Genomic DNA, 27977 nt, shown 5'->3' on the forward strand with positions numbered 1-27977 from the left:
GAGGGGAGGAGGGAACAATAGAGCCCCAAGAGCACGGGGCAGCTGAAGGGTGTGAAGATAAAGAACTGAAGCAGCTCAGAATTCAGGGTGAACGGTGGGAAGACTCCACCAGCAGCCTACACGGTTCTCAGATTTGCCTTATGTACAGCAATCAGCCCATTTGCTTTTATTCGTATACATGAATGTTTATGTGATATACTCAAGACGACTTGAATTTTTCACACACACAGACATCCACCGAGGAACAGGGTAGAAATGTGCACGAGCTCGGAAGCACAGGAACCACCTGGGTTCAGGTTCTGGACACGCCACGTCTTGCCGTGCAAGCTCAAAGGGCCTCCTTGGCTTCACAGCCCTGGGGGATTGTCAGGATTAAATAACCCCGTGTTACCTACAAGGTGGCTGCCATGTGAATGCAGAGTCTGATTGACATTTTTACATGGTTTGGATATCGCACCACTTAAACTGTTTTCCAGAAAAAACTACATACAAGTAAAAGTTTAAAATGGCTTTAAAAGAAAAAAACGTGGAACTCTCTTTAAAATTGAAGTGTAACTGACCTATAACATCAAGTTAGTTTCAGGTGTACAACATAATGATTCCATATTTGTACACATTGCAAAATGATCACAATGTCTAGTTAACATCTGTCACCATGCAGTTTTCTTTTCCCGGAATTTTTAAAAAATTAATTTATTTTATTTATTTTTGGCTGCATTGGGTCTTCGTTGCTGTGCGCAGGTTTTCTCTAGTTGCGGTGAGCGGGCCTCTCATTGCGGTGGCTTCTCTTATTGCAGAGCATGGACTCTAGGTGCGCGGGCTTCCGTAGTTGCAGCATGCGGGCTCAGTTGTTGTGGCTCACAGGCTCCAGAGTGCAGGCTCAGTAGCTGTGGCGCACGGGCTTAGTTGCTCCGCGGCATGTGGGATCATCCCAGACCAGGGCTCGAACCCGTGTCCCCTGCATTGGCAGGCGGATTCTTAACCACTGCGCCACCAGGGAAGTCCCCACCATGCAGTTTTAACATTTTTTTCTTATGATGAGAACTTTTAAGATCTATTCTTTTAGCAACTTTCAAACGTGCAACTCAGTATTAATAACTGTAGTCACCATGCTGTATGATGCCCCTATGAATTGTTTATAACTGGAAGTTTGTATCTCTTGACCCTCTTCACCCATTTTGCCCACCTCCACCCTCCCACACCACCTCTGACAACCACCTATCTGTTCTTGTTTTTTTTATGATTCTTGCTTTATGATTATTGGGGTTTTTAAAAAATGATTCCACATATAAGTGAGATCATCCAGTATTTGTCTTCTCTGACTTATTTCACTCAGCATAGTTGTCCTATCCACGTCGTCCTAAATGGCAAGACTCTCGTCTTATTTCCGGCTGAATAATATTCCACTGTTATACAGACCACATTTTTTCATTCATTCATCCGTCGATGGACGCTTAGGTTGTTTCCAAAACAGCTTTCTTAAGCACTAGTCCTATGTTCTCATGGTTCCATGTCTCAAAGCCATTCAAGTTAAGCAAAACACAACAGTTATTTTTAACAATTATGAACATTTATTAAGCACCAAGAGTATACTGCACTGGTTGCTATATAAAAACACAATTATTGACATAGTGTCCCTGCCACTGAGCTTACAATCTAAAATGAAATACAATAACAATGCTGTAAGCCGACCTCAAAATTTCCTTGATTTAGAAATTGCTATTTTGGCAAATAAATGAGGCAAAATGATCTACCATCAGTTACAATGTTAATAAGGCTTTGAACATGATCCAAAGAACGTTTGACTTGTACCCAAACGTTTTCCCAATTATCTTAGGCTTGATAAGAAAAAGACCACCTAGAAGCGGTAAACAGTGAATTATTTCAAACGGCCTTGTAGGATTTTAAGCCAAGATTCGCTCACTAGCCTGAGTTTCTCTCCGGCCAGAGGAAGCCGTGCGAAACACCGTGAAGTAAGCAAGTCCATCCTCTCGTCCACTGACAACTGTTCAGCCCTTCCTCCCCCCACGAGTGAGGGCTCTGTGTCCCCTACAGCGGAGAAGGTGTGTGTCTGGATAAAACACCCCACAGCCTTGGAGGCTTAATGAGGCAGACTTGCAGGAAATACGAACTCGTATTTTATGAGAGGGGTGAGCAGTGGGACCTCTGCTACAGGAGAGACGTGAACCGAGCAGCAGTTCAGCCCATGCCTCTTCCCAGTGATTAGAAACACAGGCAAATGGGCGCCTTCTGCTCCGAATTTCTGGTGGGAGAGCATTTAGGAATTTGGCATCGAGACCCCCAGACTGAAAACCCTGCACTATTCTGCCTGTATCCACAGTATAGTATTTAATAAATACTTTGAAGATTTTTGTTGCTGGTCATATATTAGCTGACAAAGGCACGCTGAAGGGATTCTGATTCTTGCTGTCAAATGCAAAGACAGTTTCAGACTTCTAAGCACAGTCTTGAACTATATATTGATTATCTTCAATCACTGATAATTCTTTGAACTCTAAAAGAACACTAAAAAATAAAGCAATTGGTTATAAATTAACTGAAATACAGTTTACTCTGTAAAGTGCATGCACAAATGTTTAAAAAATACATGCATACAAATATGTTAATGGCAGACTGGTAGCATCCTGAGATTTTTTTTTTTAATGGTAAAACAGTATTTCAGCAATTTTTGGAAAAACCAATAATTTCCCCCTAAGTCCACCTTGGCAATTTTCTTTTACATGATAACATAGCAGCAGCAACATTTAAAAAATGTTCACAAAATTTGCTTTGCATACAAGCTTATCAGGAAAGACTGGTCCAGAAACTTCAGGATAAAACTTTTTACAAAGTAAAGTAATTCACCACTTTTACCCTAAAATTGATACCTAAACATTCCTCTTGCAATTTAAAAGTGTCATTTATGCCTCCTACTTATAGGAAATAAAATCTAATTATGAGATTTGTAATGAAAAATTTGAAACACACATCAACATCCTTCTCTTCCAGTAAGATTACAGAAATTAATTTCAATGTGTTTCCCCAAAAAGTGAAAAAAAGTTTAACATATAATCATGGCTGTGGTAAATGAATTTGAGTTTACAAATCTCAGTCAGTGCACTTGTTTTTAGCTTGTAAGGTGTTAAACAGCTAGAATTCCTGATTAATGTATGTATTTTCCTAAGGCAAGGCAAGTTCGTTTATGTATAAAGCATAGATATTAGCTGGTTATAAAGGCAATAAGAGCAACACATATACATTCACTTTTTTTTAAAGTGATACATTCCAAACTACATAACATTTAATTTCATGTCCTATTCTAAGACTACATCTTTGACCTTAACCTTAGAAGCATAATTGCTGTAATACATTAAAAAATACTTCATTTCCCCAATATTGTAAAGTATACTGTATTTTCAGATACCTAGTATAAATTGTTTTGCACAAAATTTAAAAAGGAATACTATCAGCTATAACTACTGTGTTAAGTAACTGTGTGAAGAAGTTCACAAGGAGAACAAAATGTAAAACTAAGCACAGTAATTAAGGCATTTATAACCCTAACAACAAAACCCCCAATCACGTAGTTCTGAATATACTTGCTTCTTATCTTAGTAATGTGTGTGTTCATTTGCCGCTAGTTTGATAAATGCACTAAGACTCCATAAGGTCTGTTTTTCCTGGTTGGTTGTTTTTCTTTCTTATATCCTCCCAAACTGCAGTTACAATTAATTTGCTTTTGAATACGAAGTAAAATAGTGTTTATATTTTTATCTGAGTCACGTAAAAGCTGACTGCTTACTTTCATTTTTAAAAGTTATATTTAACTTTTTGGACCTCAATTAAAATTTAACACTTAACCATGTTTCTTTTGCTATTAAGTACAGTTGCCATTTCAAATTGATAAGGGTTACTAACAAAGGCAAATTTTGATCTCATCCATGTTTTAAATATGATTACACAAACTTTTTTTAATGAGAAAAAGGAGATGAAGAAAATCATTCAATAGGTCTTCTTCACTCTCAACTCTTGCAATACAGCTTTAAGGAAGGGTGTATTAGGTCAAGCAATGTTGTCATCTCTTATCTTTGCAGAGAAGAGAAAAAATAAGATGAAGTTATTTCCTTCCTAAGGTCTCAGCTAGCTTCTTAAGTCTTTTTTTCAGCTCCAATGGAAATTTCTCATAGCACTTCTTACAGACTGGCTTCATGTCAAACTCCACAAACTTATTCCTAAAGATAACAATAATAATAAAAAAAAGAGAAATTAGTGGAAATGTAGTCAACATTTGTATACAGACAGACAAATAACGTGCAGTAATTTTACTGAAGTAAATGAAGACACTATGCATATTACATCTATATTCATATTAGCAAAAAACTATAATTCTAATCTCAATTCTAATCATTACGGTAAACATAAAATATTCACAATATCATTTGAAGGAAGTTGCCCTTGTAAATTGATCTTGTACATCTATCTAATACAGAATGGATGTTATCGATACATTTTAGTCTGTGCTAAGTATACAGGGAATATAATGTAAATAAAATTCAGATAATTAAAGTCAATCACATTTTAAAGTACCATGAGAGCACTTTAAGGAACAGTCATTCAAAGCAAAGAACTGTATTTCTGTAATTTGAACGATCCTCTCTTTACTGAAGGCAAAATCATCTTACTTAGTATTTTATATCATGTAGCTGTGAGGTTTCATCTTTCCTGGCCTCCCATCCCCACAACACTAACAAGCATCTTGAAAAAAATCTAACATAATATATAGGTTATTTTGGTTGGCTGTCTGACAGAAAGCTTTAAATCACTCTTCAAGGGCACAAGTGGACCAGGTGGTCACATCTGTGACCTGTGGTCTGTGGTCACATCTGTGAATGGCATATGTACGGAGAACTCAACTCTTTTTAAAAAGCCAGGGCAATACACACTCTCAATTCACTTGTAAAACAATTGTGGACAGGTGTTGAGACGGCCTCCTAGCTATGGGTGATACAGCTCCAGCTGACGGTTATGAGCGCTTATCACCATTGAAATCATGGGTCCTTAATTGTGAATGGAGCAAATGCAGAATTTTACAACTTGCTCATTTTCTGTGAAATTTGGGACAGGTCCAGTGATATGCTGTCAGCTGTGACATATTATTATATCTGCTGATATAATTTTAAAGAACAACATTAATGACAAAGTTAATTCCTGACCACACATTTAAAGTGAAAAATCTTTTATTTTAAAGCACCACATGGGAATTATTTTTACTGTTTTTCAGAGATCCTAATGCTGACAGTTATTCACATGATGTTACATTTCAACTAGCAATTTGATTTAAATAGTACCATTGAGTTAAAAGTTCTCCCAAAGTCTTCTTAGAACAAAAGCTATTAAAACCGCCATGTTTTTGATGAAAGAAATAAATTATCCCTGCTCCCAGAGATAATGCTAAACAAACCTTACGTTGTTTTAATCTTATATCTGAATTTTAATTCCTCTTTAATTTTAAACAATAAAAAAACTTTTAGAGCTCATAACACAATGGTACTATGAAGGAACTGGGACAATCATGCTAGCAATTTAAGAGAATTTCCAAGATTGAAATATTTCCCATAAAAATCAGGAATACAATTGAGTTTGAAAACATCAAGAAAATGAGTTCATAACCAGCAGCATGTGGGCAGTGAATGAAAGCACATATACACACACCAGAGATGCCGTATCTTATTATGTACCTTAGAGGGTCTCTGCTTAGACAGGAAACATGCTGAGAGGATTCAGTTTAATACAGAACTTAGAACATGCAACACTGGAATTGATCAAATTATATTATTCTAGGCAAAGAAACCAAAAACCAGGATTTTAAAAGCTGCAATTATCGGACAAGAATACTTTGAAACTTTTCCAGTCTCTATTAGGAGATTAGAATTCTTCCCTTTGAATCCACTGGAAAAAGAAAAAAGAAATCTATACCATATTGTGATTAAAAAAACGAGCTGAGAGAGTCTACAGGTTCAGGGACAAAAGTGAAGTACAAGCCAGTGTTAAGTGTGAACCCTTCTCAAGGTGTGGAACTTTAATAATTAGGCAGAAGGACCAGCTCTACATGGGACAAATGCTTCTATTTCAACCTCTCCTGGCTACAGATACATGCCCGAAAGTAACGAAAAACACAAGAGACAAAAAACAGAATGAAAACATATTCTAAAGGACTAACCAAAGGAGAAAGCAGTGAAAATGCTGACAGAGGGATAGAAAAGTTTACAAACAGACTGGCTTTTTCTTTTTCTGCTTGTCCTTATCCTTTGCTTCTCTCTCCCGTTTGGCAAGTCGCCTCTTAAATTCTTCTGGCATTTTCTCATAACAGTGTTTGCAGACTGGTTTTAGATCAATTTCAACAAACTTATCCCTTTGCGCAGGACAGAGAAGGAACAGGAGAAAACAGGGAACAATTAAAGGAAGAAGCTTTGCTCTTAGAAGGCCTGAACAGAAAGAAGAAATAAGGCATCAGATCATTCTTTTTAAACTCTGTTAACAGCGTCCCCTAAGCGCTCGTCGCGGGGCTCGCGGGAGCCGAGGGCAGACTTACTTGAGCGTTAACTTGGCGCTGCAGGTGGAGCAGGAGAAGCAGTGCACGCACCAGGCCTTGTTGAGGGCGGAGACCACTAGGGGACAGGAGGGGGACGTCACTCACCACACCCACCCGTCCCCTCCCGGGGTGGCTGCCCTCCTCAAGGGCTTTTCTCACCGAAGAGCCACACACGGCACTAAAGTTTCAGGGCCATTAACTGACCTTCAGTCGACGTTATTCATTAATTTATCTCGTCACGTTGTCAGAACACACAACCCCAGCTCTGCATTTGTCTCCCACGACTGTAGGCTTCCCCTTAGGGAAGACCACCGTTGTCTTTTCAACCCGTGTTGGTGGTTAATGTTTTCTTCTTCCGTGAGGCATCCAAACGGCAGGTACCAGATCTTCACGCCGACGCCCCCCAGCCCCGCCCCAACTGCCAAGCTGTGACGGCGCCCGGCTTTCACGGCAGGTAATTAAAACAAAGTCCAGACGCTGACTCACCGGCCTGCAGGAGCCTGTCTTCCAAGCCAGCACTAGGGCAAGAGCTTCCCTCCCCTGGCAGCTGCCTCCCGTGGGCGGGGGTAAGATTTATTCCCAAAGGCACTAGAGATCACTTTCCTGAACCCACCCCTTCGTGAAGGGCACGCGGGCAGTGTTTCAGAGAGCACTGGCCGAGTTAGGCTCTCTGCTCAGAGGCTGCAGCAGGAACGTTTGCAACTTCGCCAGGAAGCTTCTGGCAGAACTTGCTGCGCCTGTTGGCAAACACAGCTGCTTCCTTCCCGTCCACATCAATCAGGGACAAGGGGGCGGGCCCTGGAAACACCTAGAGATAACTGCCAGGGTGCAGGGGGCCCTTCCTAAGTGCTCCCAAGAAACACGCCCTGCAGCTTCCGGAAGGAGGGACTGCAAGGAGGAGAGGCCTTGGGGTCGGCCGCTCCTATGGTAACGACCCTACGGCGCTGGCCTAAAGCATCACCATAGAGGAGCAGCCAGCCCACCTCTCAGGAGTTAGCGTCTCCCTGCTAGAGAACACTTGGGAAAAGTAACCGGTAACGATCACAGTCCAAACAACCCTTTTCAATCTTCACATGACCCAAGGGTTTTTGTGTCAAAACGGTGCCCTACAGGTTAAAACCGCTGCAGGTACTTACCATCACCTTCTATAACACGGTTGCAGTGGAAACAAACATCACCAAATAGCTGAAAATGAAATATTTACAACTAAGTATCAGAACACCAAACACTTAATATAAATAATTTCAGTTCTTTGTACAACTTAAAAACAAATAGCTGGCTACCTAAACCCAGAATTTGCCATTACTAGAGAGAGAATCAGCAAAAGTTCACTGACTAGTTTTTACTTCCTACAATGAAAAGAATTTACTCTTCATCATGATCAAAAACAAAGGCTCTGGAAATGTTCTGGATTTCAGGAAGCTAAAGGAGCATGAAAACCCTACACTGGGTCTGGTACTGGAGTGGAAAAAAGGCCAGAAGGAGTTTATTGGGTCAGGTGACAGAACTGAAACGGACAGATTGAAGTCATCAATACAGGCAACCATGGTCACATAAGAGATTCCCGTATTCTTGGGAAATGTACACTCGAGTATTTAGGAGTAAAGGACCATGGGGAACTCATCATCAAATGCTTCAGAAAAAATACGCATGTGTTTATATGTGTACATAAACTTGTATATAAGGAAATGTGCATTCACGTAAGTGTCGTCTTCATAGAGAGGGCAGGACACACACATGCTGAAGCAGGTAGTAAACCTGAGTAAAACAGGTATTTTCTTTGTATTTTTTTATTTTACAACCTTTCTGCGAGCCTGAAATGATTTTCCAAATGAAACGTTAAAAAGCAATCGCTGGAGCCCAACGTACGTTTTCCCAGAGCTCTCCTTGTACTTAAGTATTGAGAGGCTCAGGCCCATACAAGTGTGCGTAGTATTCCACGAGCCCCGTCACTACCTGGTTGTAGTGGGTTTCACAGTACGCCAGGCCCTTCCTCTCGTAATGGCGATGTCCGAGAAACGGTTTCTCACACTTGGCACAAACAAAATGCTGGAAGAAATTGCGTTAGTCATACTTGGATCGCCATGTTTTATTTACACAGTGAAGCAAAACCCAAGCTGAAGCAGCTCAGAGGAGACCCGTGACAGCCTGGACTGCTTATGTCACTCGGGCCACAGGTGACCCTGTAGAGCAGCCGGCCTTCGTCCAGGCATCCGGAGGCCTAGACCCTGGGCTGCTTATGTCACTTGGGCCACAGGTGACCCTGTAGAGCATCCGGCCTTCGTCCAGGCATCCGGAGGCCTAGACTCGACAGCACAGAGTGAGGACAGAGGTGAGCGTGGGGACACGTCTCTGGGCTGGACCAGGACACCTCCTGCCTCAAGGATCTAGGAAGCAAGAGCACTGCTTGCCTCGCCACTTGGAGGTCACAGAGCCGTGTAGAATCTATGTTCTTAGTCTTCCACGAGGTCCACATGTGCCCCTCAGCATCTCCCAGCCTCGCCAGCGCACCTGAGCGTCGGGCGTGCGAGGGCCCCGGTCACCGCTCCGCAGGGAACTCACCTCCACGTGCCACTGCTTGCCCATGGCGTTCACCACGCGCCCTTCGATGGGCCGGCGGCAGGCGCCACAGATGGGGACCCCCATCTTGTCGTGGCACGGCAAGCAGTACAGCTCCCCCTTCAGCTCCCGGGCGTCGGCGGTCAGCTCCTTCCTGCCCACGAGAAAGGGACCCGCTGAGCAGCACCGCGGCGAGGCGGGCAGGCAGTCGGTGCAGCCCCTGTGCCTCCGCGGTTCCGAAGAGAACCCGCAACGACCCCTGTGGCTGCTTTTCTCCCCCCGGAGGTGGTCAGAGTAGTCTGATCAAGACGCTTGAACAGGCTTCAGATTCGTATCCAAACCTCCGCCTCGTGCGGTGCTGACAAGCCGGCCACACACCACCGCGCCGGCCACAGCTACCGTCCCCTGTCTGCCGTCACTTCAGAGTCCCTCGTCTTCCTTAAACGCTGGGGAGGAGTATCCCAGGCGTGAGGACAGACCCGCCGATGTTATCCTCCCAAAATAACCGAGGAGTTTGGAGACTAGCTCCACTTACTGACGCTCACTAGCAAGCTGCTAAGCGTAGTTTTAGGTGAACAGAAAATACACAGACGGAATGCTCAGACCGGCCCTCCTCCAAATGCTTACGTTCACTACTATTTTCAGTCTCCTGAGTCAATAAACAGAGATGGCCCCAAATCAAGATGAATTTCATCGGGTTTAAACGATTCTTTAGAAGTGCTCATGAACAATGAACCGAGGGAGGACAGGCAAGAGAACGAGATAAGGTAGAAACTGAACTCCCAAAAGAAGCTGTCTGTCAGCCTTCACCCCAGCTCTCCACTCCCTACCGTAACTTAGCACGGATGGTCACGCCGACTACAGTAAAGTATCTTTTCCATTAAGTTCTTATATTAGAAGGCAGATTCCGAAGCTCACAGCCTAACAATTTATCATGAGCTTTTGAGGAAAAAAGAAAAATTCCCTTTAGGTGTAAATACAGCAAAAGTAACGAATGTAATTTAAGATAACACTCTAATGTCACACCCTGTTATGCACGTACCAAGATAAGACCTTTTTAAGTTTTTTGTTTGTGGGGGGATCCTGGACTGGAAGAACGTGGTTATGAAAAACAGTTGTGGGAATCCTTAGGGATATTCTAACACGAGCTGACTATTTAAAGGTACGTGTACATGTTCACGTGTACACGCACACACACAAATGTGGCAACATGTTGCCTGGTGAAACTGAACGAAGGGTATGGCGGCTCTCTAGGTATTAGTCTCCAGACTCTTCTACAGTTTGAACGTTTTCCAGATTAAAAGTTGAAGGAAACCGATCTGGGTGCCAGAGTAACAAAGACTACACATCAGCGTGACCCCTGGTTCCCCCCGTTTGTACAATGAAAAGGAAGACACTGCAGTACCCGCAGTTGGCACAGTTGAAGTGGTCTGGGTGGTAGGGGTCGTTCTTGAATATCAGAGGCTGCTCGTCGATGATGGCGTGGCACTTCTGGCAGATGTACTTGCCGAGGCCTCGGGCCTTCTCTCGGTTATGGCAGGGGCGACACAGATGTCTAAACAGAGCCAGAACGGCTTTAGAAGCTTAAAGTTAAGATCTAAGGTTCTGCCTAATAATTAAAAAAAAAGATTCCCATATCTATGAAAAGAAATTAAAGAAACCATTTCTTTAAACATCACCGCTGGGCTTAAGAGAGCAGAACCGAGCCCGACTTTTCACACGGAGAGTTATTTATCCCTCCCAGAGGACCAGACTGATGGCTGAGAAACTCCCTGCGGTAGCCTCTCCCGCAGACACCAGGCCCCATGCCCCGACTCCGTGTCCGAGGCCCCAGGGAGCACGCGCGAGCGCAGAGCGTCACTCTGCCCACCCGTGCCCGATGGGTGACAGGGTGCCCTGCTCCTACCTCCCGGCGCTCTTGACAAACCCGATGTCTGCCAGGACCCCCTGGCAGAGGTCACAGCGGAAGCACTCGGGGTGCCAGCTGTTGTTCATGGCTTTGATCACTCGGCCGATGATGAATTCCCCTGCGGAGAGGAGCACACGGGCTGCAGCGCAGCCTCCCCGCCCTCAGCCGCCCCTTTCCCCACGTGTGCGGCTCCCGCACAAAGCGCTACGTTAGAAAAGTGCTTCCGTGTCATCTGAGTCCTTGTTTTGGGTTCTGTAGCTGCCACACTTTCAGGCTGTCTATCACATCTCTGAATCTGCTTTTCCAGAGGAGGTACCGGGCTCTCCCTCTCCCGAAGGTCTTTTTGTGTTTTTCTGGTCATAGACGCAGAAAACAGAAATCCACTGCACGTTTTCTTGTACCACGTACTTAATTTCTTCCTTCATTCAACCTTGTCAGCATGCTACTCGGTGCCCCCAGTCTCTCCTGCTGTGTGACACGCAGGCCACCCCTGCGCGTCTCAAGGTCCCCGCTGAGGCCGCCCGGGCTGCACTGACAGGGAAGAAAGGAATCCTACGGGGCATCGAACAGAAGTCCGGTGAGTCCTGGGCTTACGTTCACCCTACAGGCCCTGAGAAGCGTCATTAACATTACTGACGGGAAGAGGGCTGACAAAACACCGCACCTGCAGCTTTCCTTCCTATGAGCACGTGCTATGAGGTCGTTCTGAAGGAAACTTACTTTTCACCGTGCATTGGGCAGTGGAACTTACCACACTGGTGACAGCAGGGAGCAAAGAGCATCTGAAAGTCATGTTCACAGTACTTCCTTCCTTCAAACTGAAACAGAAAGTACCAGCGACTTGTAAATAGAAAACAATCCCGGGATGAATGGAATTTTTCTGCGGAGACTGTAGGAAAGAGGTTTCTGGACTAGAGCTCTGCCCAGAATCTGTAATCCTCCTGAGATATGTAAAGGCAGACACACTTTGGTACCTTCCTGGCACCTAGTGTGGGCACAGGAAAGACCCGCTGAGGCCAGAACTGATCCTCTGCCCCCAGAGAAGGGTGAGCTCCTTCCACAGACACCCCCCCGGAAAATGTGCACAGACGTACAAACCTCCCCCCACGTTGAAAATACGTACTTACGAACAGTAAATATGCTAGCATATTTTAAAAAAATAAACATTTTTAAATGGGGCCAAAACCCGTTTAAAAAAATATCCTTTTCCTACAGGTGGAAAATTTATCCTTCATTTCTCTCCTTGAACTGTTTTCCTTTCATTTCCCCCCAAAAGTTTTATGCTACAATAGTTTTTCCACCAAGGTCTTTAACTGGTCATCCTACCATATTTCTCTGCAATTAAAATGTATTGTGAAACTTTAAAATTTGTTTTACTTTCCAAATCCATAACGCCCTAAAGGTTAACATTCTTCTTCTTCTGGATTGTCATTACAATGATTATTGGTATACAAATGATGAAAACATAGGTATGTTACGAATGTTACATTTTATTCACTATTTAATTATTTACATGAGAAGCAAACCCTAATGAGATGAGCAGGGCCACTCTTTACCCTCACCATTACTTCATGCTTCCACGGATGAAGATGACTGACCACTGGAAGACTCAGGGTTCAACATTAATTCTAGATTTATTTTCTATTTTGGGGGTTGCTTGTACCCTTTTCATGTAAATAAGTCATGGGAATTATATAATGCGTTCCTTTGAATCTCTGAGCTCCTTACAAGTTATTTGTCAAAATCACATATTGTTTGATTATCAAAATCCATGCTTAATGATGTTCCAGTTGTCAACTCAATCTCCTCAATTATGGAAATTAGCTGCAGATTTAGCTCATTCAATTTATTGACCATATCCCCTACAGCTTAACTGGCATCCGGGCAAAGCAGATTTATCTTGTGCCAGAAAAAGTCTTACTTCATTTTTAAACTCAAATGAATGAGCTCTGATACATTTAATGAGTCTATTTTTTTTTTAAATAAATTTATTTATTTATTTTTGGCTGTGTTGGGCCTTCGTTTCTGTGCGAGGGCTTTCTCTAGTTGCAGCGAGCGGGGCGGGGGGGGGGGGCACTCTTCATCACGGTGCGCGGGCCTCTCACTGTCTCGGCCTCTCTTGTTGCGGAGCACAGGCTCCAGACGCGCAGGCTCAGTAGCCGTGGTTCACGGGCCCAGCCGCTCCGCGGCATGTGGGATCCTCCCAGACCAGGGCTCGAACCCGTGTCCCCTGCATCCACAGGCAGACTCTCAACCACTGCGCCACCAGGGAAGCCCAATGAGTCTATTTCTTAAAGTTACAAACAGAAGGTATTAACTCTATACACTATTACTCAATATTGCGTCGCAGTGCATTGTAACCTGTAGCCCAAAGCAGAAGTTATTTATAAGTGAGATGTGCTCCTTTACTGAGCGTATATTGTGTACATCCATAGAAATCTGATATCGAGCTTTCAGCAGTAAGTTTTTAAAGAAACGTAATATAAAAATGCAGAAATAACTGTACTTAGAAATGATCAACTTTTTACCTGCCACCTCGTCTTGCTCAGTGGAGGAAGGAGACTCAAACTGTCTCAATTTGCCACTTAAGTTTACTAGTGAAAGGCTGGGTAATGGTAACAAGGCGTCGTAAAGCCTTCAGAAGGATAGCGTTTTGTGGCTTGTGTGCACGCCCGAGTGGCAGTTTTAATTGATCAGTTTTTAAAATCAGTATTTTCGATGGAAATAACTCGATCAAAGATCTGTCACAGACTTTTGAGACCCATTAAAATCAAGTGTAAGGAGAAAAATAAAAGAAATGATCAGCAATGACTCTGCATTTAATGAAAAGAGAAAGACACATATTGCTTAAAAAAACAAAGCAAAAGGAGGCCAGCAGTTGGCATATACGCTGTATTTGTTAGTAGAAGACTGAAAAGCTTAGGGCCGGTTGTGGTTGGAATAAGTCTTTAAAGCTGTGATTCATGCGGGCAGGACACGGTGGGGCTTAAGGACCCTGCCGTGGACGGACGCAGACGCAGCCCGGCTGGACCGCGACCTGCTCGGCCCGGTGAGCGGCACGCCTGCTCTGCTCGGCTCCCACCACGCCCGCCCTTCTGCAGGCTCTCTGCACGCCTCTCTCTGCCTTAAAACAATGAGTCCTTTTGAAATTAGGGGACGAGATTAGGGCAAAGTCCTAAAAGACCGTTGTCACGACGACTCCCCACATTCCCAAACCTGCCATCTATCTGCATACAGAACACCCGATACGGCTCCTCAGCTGGGCTGCATCCTTAGCAAGAGAACACATAAGGCCGGGAAAGGTGGGTAGCCCTGTGGGTTTAGGGACCCCTCCCCAAATCTCTTCTGATTGGGGTCCTAGAGCAATTTGTCAGAGTAGGATTTCACATCCCTTCCTTTCGTCAAGGGCGAGGACTAAGCGCTATCGGGAATACAAAAATATCATCAGGCAAACCGATTTTAGGATGAACAGTCCCTGAGACCAGAATCTGAGGGTCCAGAAATGGGCCCTTGAAGCCATCCCTATGGCAACCCCCCCTGCATGCCCGGGGTGTGCTCCCCCAAATGAAGACTTCTGAAAAGGGAGAGCTTCTTTTGCTAGAGCGAGCTGCCTCTTTTCTAAGCACGTAGAAATGATCAGACACACTCTGGCTCGACTTCTGAGCGCAGGAGAAAGGCCGGAGGCTGATCCAAAGTAAAACTCTAGGGTGTGAAAAGAAGAAACGTCAGAACGCGTCAAGGTGGAAGAATCAAACTTCCAGGAATACTGTCTTTCTAGGTACAACCCAGAACTGGTTTATCATAGAACAAGTCTGTAGAATAAGAAAAATTAATGCTCCAAATTCGCAGCGTTTAACAAAATGCCAAAGAAGCCCGCGACCCGCCAGGATGGGGAGGGGACCCTGGCCAAGAACAGCCCTGCTTTTAATGGTTCTAAGTTTGGTCTGGAGTTCCGTGAAGATTCTCTTTGGGGGAAAAGAAGAATCCTGCCGCTTTAAAGAAAGGTCAGAATTGGAAACTGTGCTGATGGTCTCACCTCCAGCCACATGCAGATGTGAGAAGTCTTCCCAGGTTTCCTGCCCACCAGCCTTGCCCCCAGGGTCCAGCTTCCTGAGGAATCACTATTCCTTCCATATTAGAGGAAACCAGGGAAGTAACCTCTTTGTAAAGTCTTCCCACTAAATCACTCACCACAAATTGGACTTTCCTGTTATGCATTTGTGATGGGGGGGCGGGGGTCACATTGGGGGAATTCACACTAAGGAGAGAGAAAGGTGAGGTGTCCTGAGCCGAGCTGGGCAGGCTGCCTGGCCTCCCCCGCTCCATCCTGTCGGTAACTTTTCTGGAATCACGTCACTCTGGAACGCACTTTATTTCACAAACCATTTCCTTTGGGGAAAAATTAAGATAATCCTTTTGGAGGAAATCCCTGATGTCACAAAATGAGATTTAGGAAGTGGTGTCATGGCCACACACAGTGTCAGGGCCTGGAGGCCAAATGGGTGTTTCCCCCTGGAAATGGCATTTCATCAACCGCCTGCGACTTGGCCGTTTTACAAACACCTCTCCACGTTATTGGAGAATGATGGGCAACACCGACAGCCCAGGAAGACAGGCTTCCCTCTCAAGATTTAACCGCAACACCAAAGTAAGGATCACGAATCACACGCAGTGTTTTGTTCTTATTTGATCACTGTCTTCCGATATGGATAAAGTTAAAAGATGGATAACTTTTGGGGGCTTCCCTGGTGGCGCGGTGGTTAAGAATCCGCCTGCCAATGCTGGGGACACAGGTTCAAGCCCTGGTCCAGGAAGATCCCACGTGCCGCGGAGCAACTAAGCCTGTGCGCCACAACTACTGAGGCTGCGCTCTAGAGCCCTCGAGCCACAAGTACTGAAGCCCACGTGCCTAGAGCCTGTGCTCCGCAACAAGAGAAGCCACCGTAATGAGAAGCCCGCGCACTGCAACGAAGAGTAGCCCCCGCTAGCCGCAACTAGAGAAAGCCCGTGTGCAGCAACAAAGACCCAACGCAGCCAAAATAAATAAATAAATAAATTTATATTTTAAAAAAAGATGGATAACTTTCATAATCATTAGTAATTAAAAGTTATTTAAAATTAAAATGTAGAAGTAGAATCTTTTAAAAGAGAAAACTGAATTTCAGTTTGGGGAGCCGGTTCTAGTTACTACACAGAAAGCATGTCTTGGCTTCTGGTAAATGACGACGGTATTTTCATTACAGCTGAGTGATGAGCTGCCCAAGGATGCGTACAAGCACATCTCATTTTATTGTACTTCGCAGATAGTGTTTTCTACACACTGAAGGTTTGCGGCAACCCTGCTTCCCGCGAGCCTGCCGGCGCCATTTTTCCGACAGCATTAGTTTAAATTAAGGTGTGTATGTTGTTTTTCAGCCATTACGCCACTGCAACTTAATAGACTACATATAGTGTGAATATAACTTTTCTATGTTCTGGGAAACCAAAAAATTCGTGCGATTCGCTTTATTGCCGTACTCGCTTTGTTGGGTGGTCTGCACCCAAACCCACACTATCTGAGGTCTGCCTGTACTTATCTCTCTGTGCCAATTTACACAAGAAGGTGTATGCTTTCTTTAGGGTCTTTCTTAAGTGAGTTCTTTCTAGAAGTACCTTCTAAATACATTTTATGGCACAAGAATTCACTCTGACTGCAGTCAGATTCTTAGAGACGGACCACAGGGAGGTCTTGTTCTGTGCAGGGCTCTGCGTACACGGCCTGGGGAACGAGCCATTTAGAACCAACCTGCGGCCAGCACAGGGAAGTTCATTACCTACGGGAAGAGGTGTTAGTGCAGCAGGTCGCGGCCGAGGGTGGCTGTGCTCCCCAGGGGAAAGCCGGCAATGTGTGTAGGTACTTCCAGCTGTCACGACTGCGTATGTAAGGGGAGGCCAGGGACGTCTCTAACACCCTACGACACACGGGACGCCCCACAGCGACGGGCCATGCAGCACAGAGGGCCCGCAGTGCGGGGACGGGGACCCTGCTTGGAGCGAGTCCGGGGCCGGCTAACCGACGGCACTGCGCGCGCCGCTTGCTTCACCTCATCACCCGGTGCTGCCGCACGACATGGCCAGCAGACGCACAGCATGGGAAAGAGAAGGCGACAGAGAGGGAACGGCGGACCATGGAAATAACAGAGCCTGCCTTTCTTCTCTGTTGCTCCCCTGGAATCTCTCTCCTAAGCCTTTGTCATAATTACGCATTTCAATAAAAAGATCTTAGATTGGAAAAGCGTACGTCAGGGAAAGAACACTGTATCGGATATTAGGGACCAAACTAGGTTCGCATCCCATTTATGTCACTCATCTGCTGTCAGCAAGCGCATTTCAGCCTCTCTGGGCCTCAAGGAAGAAAAGGCTTTCCGGGGTGTGGAGACCAATGTCTGCTCGGGGGCCGGCTCCCTGGAGCCCCGTAAGTGTGCCCTGGGTCTGACCTCCCTGCTCCGGCTTAGGGGCCAGAGAGCCTCATGAGACCTCAGCTGCCGCCCCACCCCCTCTCCCCCTGCTCCCCTCACCCTCTTCAGCACCCAGGGCAGCCCCACCCTCCGGCTGTGGGTCACTGGGTCCCCTCTTCCGCTCAGCCCCCCAAACTGTCCCCTGCCGTTCCCAGCCCGAAAGCCATTGCCCTTCACGGAAAGAGAGATTCTCGTTCCCATTGCACAGGTTTCTGTCGTAGGGAACGTGTGTTTCTGGGACACAGCAGGAGCTGGAAAAATGTGTTTGAGTGAATAACACGGTGTTCCCTGAGCTGTGTCTCGACACGCTGCGCCGCAGGCTGGCCGGGAGCTTCCCTCCCAGGGGCACTGTTTCTATGGGAAAATGCTGTCGAGTTGGCCAACAACTGACTTACTAATGACCTTTAAAAACCACCATTCCTTCCTCAGGAATGGCCTGTAACACAGAAAAAGTTTAAAATCTGCTTGGTAGAAGGAGAAATCAAACAGTGGCCATCTCTGGGCATCCCATAACTCTATGTATATGTATCATCACATAGAGAGACACATGCAAACGCGTAAGGAGGTGATCACACACGTGCGCGCGTGCGCGCACAGACACACACACACACACACACACACACACACTGTCGTCCTCGCTCACAGTTCGGGGTCATCCCTAGACCAGCACCCCCAAAGCAGACGTGAGAAGGGGGTTCCAGGACTGGTCAGAATGAACACAAGTGAGCGCGGGCCACGTGGTGACACCACAGAATCAGGGAGAACAAGTGTTGGGGAAGAAGAGGAGACACAGAGAAGAGCTGGATACGGAGGGGGTGCCCCCTTCCTCCCCAAACAAGAGCCCCTTTAGGACACAGGTGCTGGGAGTTGTGGGGCAAGAGGAAGCGGGCCGTGCTGGGGCGGGGCGGGGGGCACCTGAAGGGCCGGCGGGCGAGCCCCAGACACCCGCCAGCGTCACTGCCCAGGGCCACCCCTGCCCTCGCGCACGCCGCCCGCCCGCCAGTACCCACCTCATAGAAGAGGCCCTCGGGGAACTGCTGGAAGCACTGGGCGCACACGAAGCACTGCTCGTGGTACAGTTCGCCGTTGCTATTGACGATCTTCTCGGCGGGCGCGAAGCCTCCCCGGCAGCGCTCACAGCTGGCGTTGGCCAGGGCATTGGCCATGTTGCTGCAACACACAAGGGACATAGGTCACGGACGGCGGCCCTTCCCGGGAGCTCAGTCTGAGGCCACAACAATCGTATCTTGTCCATAAAGCCCACTTTCCCGCTTGCGACCCAAGGTCTCAACCCCACCCGGCGTCCGGGGTGCAGACCCTCTGGTTCGCCGACATTCCTGAGTCCCCTGCCAAATGCCCACGCCGCACCCACGCCGCCTTCCAGGAGGCAGGGATGCAGGGGGCACCGAGAGCCGCCTCAGGGCTGAGCCGACAGCCTGGCCAGTGGCCTCATTAAGTCCCCCTCACGTGGGTCCGGACGCGCTGAAGGCCCGGCCAGACGCAGGCCCCCTCGCACCCGCCGTGAGGGCCTGCCGAACGCAGCTTCAATGGCTCTACAACCCGCCAAACGCCTTAGCCCTATAATCCAACTGGGAAGACAAACGTTTAACACTACTATTACAAAATGTATCTTAAAAGCACAGAATTGTCCACTCTGAAGATCATTTTACAGATGGTGAAGTGCAGGTCCAGAGACCAACGAGCCCAACCTTGCAAAGCTGTCCAGCTCGCAGGAGACACAGGCCCAGAATCCAGGTCCCCCGCCCACGAGTCACAACCAGATGATGGCATCAGGTCAAATGCTCGAGAGGACGTGAGAGGATCCTCTACGAGACCCCGGCTGGTGAGTCCGGGCCGGGGTCCCCCTGGACCCCAGCACACGCGGGTGCTTCCAGTAAAGGCCCACGTCCCACCCAACCCTGTGCAGCCTGGAGGAAAAGTATGCAGTCAAGCCCGTGACCAGACCACTGCTTACTCTGAATCTCACATAAAGGAACGGCCTCCAGGTGGGAAGGTCCCCAGGCAGAGCAGGCACTGGCCCAGCCAGCTTCGTGGTTTGCAAGTTTATTTTCAGATATCCAGACCCCACTCAGAGCGCACGCTCTGCTCTGTGGCCGGCCCCGGGGCAGCTTCTGTCCACCCAGACACCCTGTCAGCCCACCTGGGGAAGTCATCGCCGACGAACCTTCCCAGCCCCCCAGGCGGCAGGTGGGCGGGGGTCCATCCCACAGGCAGACGGGCTGCCCCGTCCCATCACAGCCTACATCTCGCTGCTTCCTTAGCAAGGTTGGAGCGGCGCACGCTCCACCCCCCTCTACCCCAGCGGAAGACAACCCCGCCCTCTTCCTCCAAAGCTCTCACCCAGCAGTATCCTGCCCTGTGGTATTCACACTCCACCAGAAGCGCCTGTTCACAACCCCACACCAAGCAAAACTCAATCAAAGCCACCAGAAGAGGAAGGAAGGGAGGCAGCCCCACTGCTTGTGGCAAACCTGACCTGAGTCTCATGCTCAATTAACTTTTCTACTTGTCACTGCAGAGTTACTGGGATCAGGGAGAAAAGCCCATCAATTCCCTTCGTCACCTGGCTTTGCCATAAGCCAGACGAACAGCGGTAGTTTTATCAAAGCTCTGGAAAGGCTTGTTGCCCCCTTCTCCAAAGTGGGGGCCAGCATCCACAGGCATCCGTCGACGAGGTGTGCTCAGCCCACAGCTGCCCCCATGGGCCTAGGACCATTTTGAGGACGGAATAAGAAAAAGCATATAAAACCACTTTGGAAACCAGAAGATGCTACTCAAATAGGAAGCATTATTATTACTTTAAAACTTTCTCAGAAGAGTCACCAAATTCTCAATGATTTTAGTAGAACCCCAGGAGACCTACAAAAGAAGAAATCCTGGAACATCCTGACTCATGATTTCCTAGATCAGTGACCCTCGCCGGGTGGAAATGTCCTCCCTTTTCCCACATCTCTGTGGGAGGCCACATTTTCTTTATAAACTTCATGTGAAACAACATATTGCAGAAGGATGAATGCAGGTGAAACAGTTTTACCAAGACAGACATTAATGAGATTTGCAAAAATGTAATACAATGCCACTCTTCCCCCCAAGTTTTCTCATTTTGGAAACAATTTTCATAAAAACGTAATGAATATTAATATGTGTTAATATTATTAACGTGCGATGAGCTTATTGTTATTTTAAATGAACTAGTAAATACTTAAATTTTTCTCAGTTTTATTTTCTAATACAGTAAATGCTGATAAAACAAAAGCTATTTGGAGACCTCAATGTTGCTTTAAGAATGTAAACGGGTCCCAAGATCAAAATGTTTATCAATGACCTATTTATACTCATTACACTATAGACCATTTACATTCAAGTTCAAATACTCAAAGAGTTAGAAAATAGACACATTATACAAACAACCTTTCCCCACACACAGGAAAAATAAAGTAGTTTTAGAGATAAAGTAATATGTATTTTTGAAGAAGTACTCATTTTAATAACAAGCAGGAAAAGAAACAGAACATTAGAGGAAACTTCCAGGAAAACAACCAACCAACCAATAGTCTCACCCACCTACTCAACTGTTCACGCTATTTCCCTTTCTCTCTTGTCTCTGACCCTCTGGCACTGTGTATTTTTTTAATGGGCTGTATTTAGCGCAGTTTTAGGTTTACAGCAAAACTGAGCGGAAGATACGGAGAGTTCCCATACACCCCCGACCCTGCAGGCACAGTGTCCCCGATGGCCAACATCCCATGGATGGAAAACTGACACACACATTCTTTCCACAGTGACTGTCACAGTTAACACAGATGATACAAGCTACTTATTAAAAGTCAGGGATGATAGAGCTGTCACTTGGTTAGTTATAATTAATAGGCTAATTTTTCAAAAAAGGATTTCCACGTCGGGAAACGTAAACCTTGGGGAACAGAAAAGCCTTCGTAACTGTCTGGTCAGAATTGCTTTGGCCGACCTGCTTCCACACATCAGCTGCACACAGAAAACCTGACTTCCTCGAGCTTTCCCTTGTTCAAGTGCCTCGTTTATCGAAGCGTGCAAAGCAAAACCTCGAGCATGAAAGTGCAGAAATGTAAACCCTAAAAGCGTCGTGACAGTTTATGAAGTATTTTGGTTACAGTGTAATTATAATTGCCCAATTAGTCTTAAACAGAGCTCCTCAGGAGTTGTAAAGAGAAGCAACATCTGTTGCAAAAGCGCAGGGAAAGGATGGGTGGAAACAGAGAATCAGGCCGTTAAATGCTCCTTCTGGCTAATGAGTCCCTGGAGGCCCCAGGCACCCCCAGCTCCCAACAGGGAGACCTCAGCGCTGCACGGGCAGCGAGAAGGCAGCGCTCTCCTCCTCCGTTTCTGCATTTCATCCTGGATGCCCGCTCCACCCCGGAAGGCCCCACTGAAGGTGGGGTGATGTCAAAGCCCAAGGCAGGGAACCCGAGCCCCAGGAGAGGGCTGGGAGGGGCACTCACGATTTGATGTAGAAGTCACAAAACTCCTTGTAGACCCTGACGTCGCTGTGCCTGCGCTGCAGCCTGGACACGGCCCTCTCATCCTGGCCGCAGGGCGCCCGGTGTTCCCCGTTACAGGCCGCCGGGGGTACCTCCTCGCCCTCCGGGATGGCAGCGGGGCGCGGGCCCGGGAGTGCCATCGCGGAGCGGAACGGGGGACTGGACGGGTCAGGACGGAAGCACGGACACCCAGGCGGCGTCCCGGTCACTCCCCTCTCCGCTCCCACACGTCAGCGGCTCCAGGGTCGCACCGGCCCTTTCACATTAAGAGCTCCGGGCAAGGCAGTTGTGCCCGAGACGGTGTGGATTCGCTGAGCGTCTGGAAGCTCCAGGAACTTTCCCCGCACACACGGGACCAGCTGTGTGGCAGCCCGGCCGCCCTCAGGGGGGAGGGAACAGCTGTGCAGGGGGTGCAGGCATGAACCCTGCTCTGTGACTCTGGCGCAGTGACAGCTCAGTCCCAGGCTCAGCAGGGGAAGAGCCGGCGTCCAGTTACAACTCCTTCCGTTTGGCCCCAGCTGAGCCTGTAACCAAGGCAGCCAGTCCTTCTGGGTCTTTATCATGGATAGAAGATAAAGGATAAAGGATGCGCTGCAGGCTCGCTGTGCTCCTTGCACACCACCGTCGGCTCCAGTGCACCAGGGTGGGCAGTGAAGTGATGAGGACACGTGTCCTGGGGCAGTGAAAGGGGCCCAATCTCTCCAAACCGACCTCCTGGCACCCTTGTGCCTCCCACCAGACCAAGGGGAACAGGTGGGAATCTAACAAATACGACAGACTAGTGAACACAACGAAAAGCAAGCAGACTCACAGATGCAGAGAACAGACTAGTGGTTTCCAGTGGGGAGAGGGAAGGGGGGAGGGGAGGCGGGGGCAGGGGGTTAAGAGACACAGACTACTACGTATAAAACGAAAAAGCTACAAGGCTATACCGCACAGCACAGGGAATACAGCCAGTATCTTCTAATAACTATAAATGGAGCATAACCTTTAAAAATGGCGACTCACTACCTTGTACACCTGTAACTTAAACAATATTGTACAACTAAACTTCAATTTTAAAACGTCAAGAAAATAATTTTTTAAAAATTAAAAAAAATTTAAACCTACATGGTTATATAAGATGCTGAAATTATATTTAGTGGGTTTTTTTTTTCAAAAAAAAATATTTAGCGCTCTAATCAATCAAAAAGAAAAAAAGAAAACCTAGGGAGCAGGTGAAAGGCACACTGACTGACAGAGCAGGTCACACGAGAGACAGAAGGGCCATGAAATCATCAGCAAACAGACAAAATGCGTCTGAGACGTCGGCAGCATGACGGCTAGAACTGTAAACAGCGTTCCTAGGTGCTCACTGCCGTGTTCCCAGGAGGTACAGGTGGGGAAACCGGGGCACAAAGAGGCTGGATAACCAGTAAGTAGGTGGTGGAGTCGAGATTTAAACTCAGGTGGTCTGATCCCACAGACGAGATGCTAACTCTCTGTGGGAAAACGGTTACACGTAATTACTGGGGAGCAAAACAGGTTATCTAGAAAGGCTGGGTAGTGCATACAAAATGGGGCTAGAGGCAGAAAATGAGACATGCTCTCCTCACTCTGAACCCTAAGGATCTCAGGGTACAGGTCAGAATGGTCCCAGCCCAGAGCCTGCAGGGGATGGAGCAAGAGGCTCGCCATCTTTAAACAGGAAAGAAACAGCCTCATGGTTAAAAAATGTTTGTTTACAGTGACCGTGTGGAATAGAGAGGGAAGGAGACAGCTGGTGTGGAGAGACACACAGACACACACACACTCAGACACACACAGACACACACAGACACACACTGACACACAGACACGCAGACACACACTGACACACAAGACACACACAGATACACTGACACACACAGACACAAAGATGCGTGACAGATACTTGTTGGTGAGGGAAAGGGGCTAATCACCCATCTACCTGCTCTGGGAAACCATGACAATCAGCTGCTGTTGGCACATCTGAAAACGTAACCAATTATCTCATTCCCCCCATAACGACTAGTCCCATCTCTACTAGACAGGAAAGCAGGACTGCGGAGAAGCTGATGGTTCCTGAACACACGACGCAGTGAAGTCTCTCATCCAGCAAGGAATTAATGTGAAGGACCTGCAATCACACTTTAAACTTTTTATTTTGACATAATTATAGTCACAGGAAGTTACAAAGATTGTACAGAGAAGACCTTTGTACCCTTCACACAGCTTCCCAGTGACTACATCTTACGTACAATCAAAACCAGGACTCTGACGCCAGCGCGATCTGTGTACAGGTCTGTGTCACCTTGTCACACCTTGTAGATTCGTGTAACCGCCACCCCCATCCAGACCTGGGGCTTTTCCATCCCCACAAAGACCTCTCTCACGTCCCCTCTGATGGTCACACCCACCCTCCAGCAACACACTAGTCTGTTTTCCATCCACGTAACTGTAACTTAGAGAATGTTTTTGCTGTGGACTGAATCTCTGTGTCCCCAGAATTCATACTGACAGCCTAATCCCAAGGCAACGGGATCTGGAGATGGCCCTGTGGGGTGTCAGCAGGGTCGAATGAGGTCATGAGGGAGGGGCGTTAATCCCCCAGGATGGGGTCAGAGACACCCAGGCGAGAAGACAGCTAGAGACAGCCGCCCACCAGCCAGGACGTGGGCCCTCAGCAGACAGGATCCGCTGGAGCCTTGATCTTGAGTTTCCCAGGCCCTGGAACCTCGAGAAACAAACCCTTCCTTAAGCCATGCAGCTAGGGCATTTTTGTTACAGCAACCCGAGCTGACTGAGACAGTTGCATCGAGGGAATCACGCAGCCTGTGACCAACTGAGACTGGCCTTTTCCACTCAGCCAATGCCCGGGAAACCCACCAAGTTGCCACATATGTGGATTGCCTGTTCTTTTCACTGCTGAGTAGTAAGTACTCTGTGGTGTGCACACACCACAGCTTGTTTAACCATCACCCACTGGAGGACACTTCAGCAGCTTCCGGTGTGGGGCTGCTGTGAATCCAGCTGTGGGTAAGTTTCTGGGTGAATATAAGGTTTAATTTCTCTGGGATAAGCGCTCCAGGGCGAGAAGGGTGCGTTTAGTTCTTTGAGAGCTGCCAAGCTGTTTATTCTAGAGTGGTTGCACCGCTGCACATGCCCACCAGCAAAGCATGAGATTCAATTCCTCCACACCATCGCCAGCATTCGGTGTCATCATTACTTACTTTAGCTGTTCTAATAGGTGTGCAGTCCCAATTTTATTATGCACATGTATTAAGTTCACATATACGCAGATAAGTACAAAAAGGAAGTCAGAAATGTCACTCCACCACATAATCGTACTGACAGAAGGGAAAAAGAGTAAATACATGTTATTTGGGAAAAAAATTCAAACGCTACAGAGATGTACAGAATGAACAGTAAGGTGTCTTACTGTTTACTTTGTGTTTGTCCTACTAATCTCAACTGTGCCTTTGATGAACTAAAGCGCTCACTAAAGAATGACCTGATCCTTGATCACCAAGGCTGAGAGTTGAGGTCGCGATTAGGGCAAATCTGGTGTGTCGTGTGCTTTGTTGCCCCGGCACGCCGAATGCAGCCAGGCTCGCCAATCTCTCCACGGACAGAGCTGCCAGAGGCTGTGCCTGGACAGGAAACATGTCCCGACCCTCCTCTCCACCAGCTACTAACTGTTCCACACCCTCCACGAGGTCCTTCTTCTCAGACTGTGCTGGAAACTTAGTAAAGCGTCCCTCTGCTCTTGAAGCTCTGCTGTTTCGGGAACACTGTGTGAAGGCGAAGCAGGAGGAGACCCTCCTTTTTCCCGGTTTCCTCTCCTTCCAGCTGGAACCGTGCCGACGAGGGCGCACAGTCGCCCCAGAGAGACCGACCTGCCACCGGAGTCCAAGCCCCAGGTGCCCTCTGCCCCTCAGCACAAGGGCACCGCGGCCGACGCGGAGGGTAGACGACACTCCGTCTGCTTACACTTCTGCCGCCTCTCATTCTTTCCTCCTTTCATTTTTTTAATCACCGAGGTGTGGCCTAACTGGGAGCTGGGTTGGGGGCAGGCTGAGGTTTGAAGGGAGGAGCTGGAAGAGCCGTGGGCCCTTCATCACACATCTGCCCCTACCGGCCTCGTCCCAGGAGCTGGTTCTCGCAGAGAAGCTCTCAGGGCAGAGGGGAGTCCCTGGGCCTTCCACGCGCCCCTCATGCTCAAACAACACAGGAGCGAGAGGCGAGGCTGCAGCGCCGCCGGCTGACGGGGAGGGGTGGACGGGGCGGTGGCCTCGGCCCCAAGGGCGTCCCGGGGTGGGGGGCGGGCGCCCGGCCTCGGCAGCCCTCCTGCTGGGGTCTCAGCTTCTTAAAAGGTAACTGCTCAAGGAACTTCCTTACATCACACGTGTCACATCTGAGCATACGGAACTTCTGCTACGTGCTCATGATTCTGCAGACCTAACTGGTACGTAAGAGGCGCCCGCTCAGCACACAGGCGCGTCCACGTGTGGCAGGAGCTGCCCGGGGATGCCCGTGCTCCCTCCACTGCTCGCCTTTCTCCCCGGGCCCTGGAGCCGAGGGCAGAGCCATGACTACGTGGCGTCCACCGGTCAGGGCACCACACGCCCAAAGGGTTGCACAGGACAGTCGGCTGGTCCCTCACGTCCCCATCCAGCCATGCGGAGGAGTGGAGCTCAAAGGCGCGTGTAATTTCTCCAAGAGGGCAAGGGGTAATCTGAGGCCAAATGAACACCATCGCTCAGTTTTCAGAGCCAGGCATTCTGTTACTTTTAACCCATTTTTGGCACTTAATAATGTCACTCTTAGAAATGCAAACAATTCTTTTAGACTGTGATCGTAACCATGAGAAAAACATTCATCTGAACTCTCTTGACTGAAATCACTACGGGCCATACAGCGCAGCAGAACAGCCCTTGAAGCAGGTGGGAAGCTGTTTTATAAAATATCCCAAAGCCATTGTTTTCTGAACAGTGGGCCTGTAAGGTGGTTTCCTGGCTCCTGGGCTCCCAAAGCTTCTTCCCGAGAGTTTCCAACAGCGGCTCAGGCCTCCTCTTCACCAAGGCTGACCTGGATCTCCGGGGGATCCCCCAGGACAGGCCTGGACCCCAGACGTCCATCCAGAGTGGAGAGACTTCTTGTATGCTGGGCAGTGGCTCAGTCCTTTAGGGCCACTGAAACCAAACACCACCGACCAGGTGGCTTATACACAACAGAAATTCATGTCTCACGGTCCTGGTGGCTGGAAGCCCGAGACCAAGGCACCAGCGCGGCCGTGTGGGGTGAGGACTCTCCTGTTCCCTTGGGTCCTGGCCGGCACCTCCTCGCTGAGCCCACACACAGCGCAGGGGCAGGGGCCCTGTGCGTCCCGTTCATGAGACCTTCACCCCGCCCCCCGACCTCATCCCCTCTTTTTTTTTTTTTTTTTTGCAGTACACGGGCCTCTCACTGTGGTGGCCTCTCCCGTTGCGGAGCACAGGCTCCGGACGTGCAGGCTCAGCGGCCATGGCTCAGGGGCCCAGCCACTCCGCGGCATGTGGGATCTTCCCGGACCGGGGCAGGAACCCATGTCCCCTGCATCGGCAGGCGGACTCTCAACCACTGCGCCACCAGGGAAGCCCCTCATCCCCTCTTAGCACCACATCGCGGGTTAGGACTTCTGTACGTGAATTGAGCGGGTACGCAAACGTTCAGACCAGAGCAGGCAGGCTCTGGGACCCGGGCTGAGCGTGCCTGACTGCGTGTACGGTGCCAAGCCACACGCAGCACGTCTGCTGTTGAGCTGGCCACTCCCGTGTCCCGCACCGAAGGCTTCAAGGCCACCAATCCAGCTAACGCCATGATTTCAGCCAGAACAAATTCCG

At 48.1% G+C, this 27977-nt stretch overlaps 1 protein-coding gene across 4 annotated transcripts in view; it reads right to left on the reverse strand.

Annotated features, from left to right (window-relative positions):
- Positions 1-1545: 1545 nt before the first annotated feature.
- The window catches only part of LIMS1 (LIM zinc finger domain containing 1), a 94240-nt gene continuing 67808 nt past the window's right edge, over positions 1546-27977 (reverse strand). The window contains exons 1-10 of one of the 4 annotated variants that reach the window (XM_060027195.1): positions 22057-22235; positions 18568-18727; positions 11812-11878; positions 11058-11178; positions 10557-10706; positions 9155-9305; positions 8549-8641; positions 7729-7777; positions 6593-6668; positions 1546-4232 (exon numbers count right to left, since the gene is read on the reverse strand). In XM_060027195.1, the coding sequence (XP_059883178.1) occupies positions 4118-4232; positions 6593-6668; positions 7729-7777; positions 8549-8641; positions 9155-9305; positions 10557-10706; positions 11058-11178; positions 11812-11878; positions 18568-18727; positions 22057-22235 (1161 nt within the window). In that variant the 3' untranslated portion in view covers positions 1546-4117. Of the gene's footprint in view, positions 4233-5743; positions 6413-6592; positions 6669-7728; positions 7778-8548; positions 8642-9154; positions 9306-10556; positions 10707-11057; positions 11179-11811; positions 11879-18567; positions 18728-22056; positions 22236-27977 lie in introns of those variants that run through there. The other 3 variants (XM_060027193.1, XM_060027196.1, XM_060027197.1) reach the window with 3 other exon arrangements.

The sequence above is a fragment of the Delphinus delphis genome, chromosome 12, assembly GCF_949987515.2.
Source record: "Delphinus delphis chromosome 12, mDelDel1.2, whole genome shotgun sequence".
NCBI classification, from domain to species: Eukaryota; Metazoa; Chordata; class Mammalia; order Artiodactyla; family Delphinidae; genus Delphinus; species Delphinus delphis.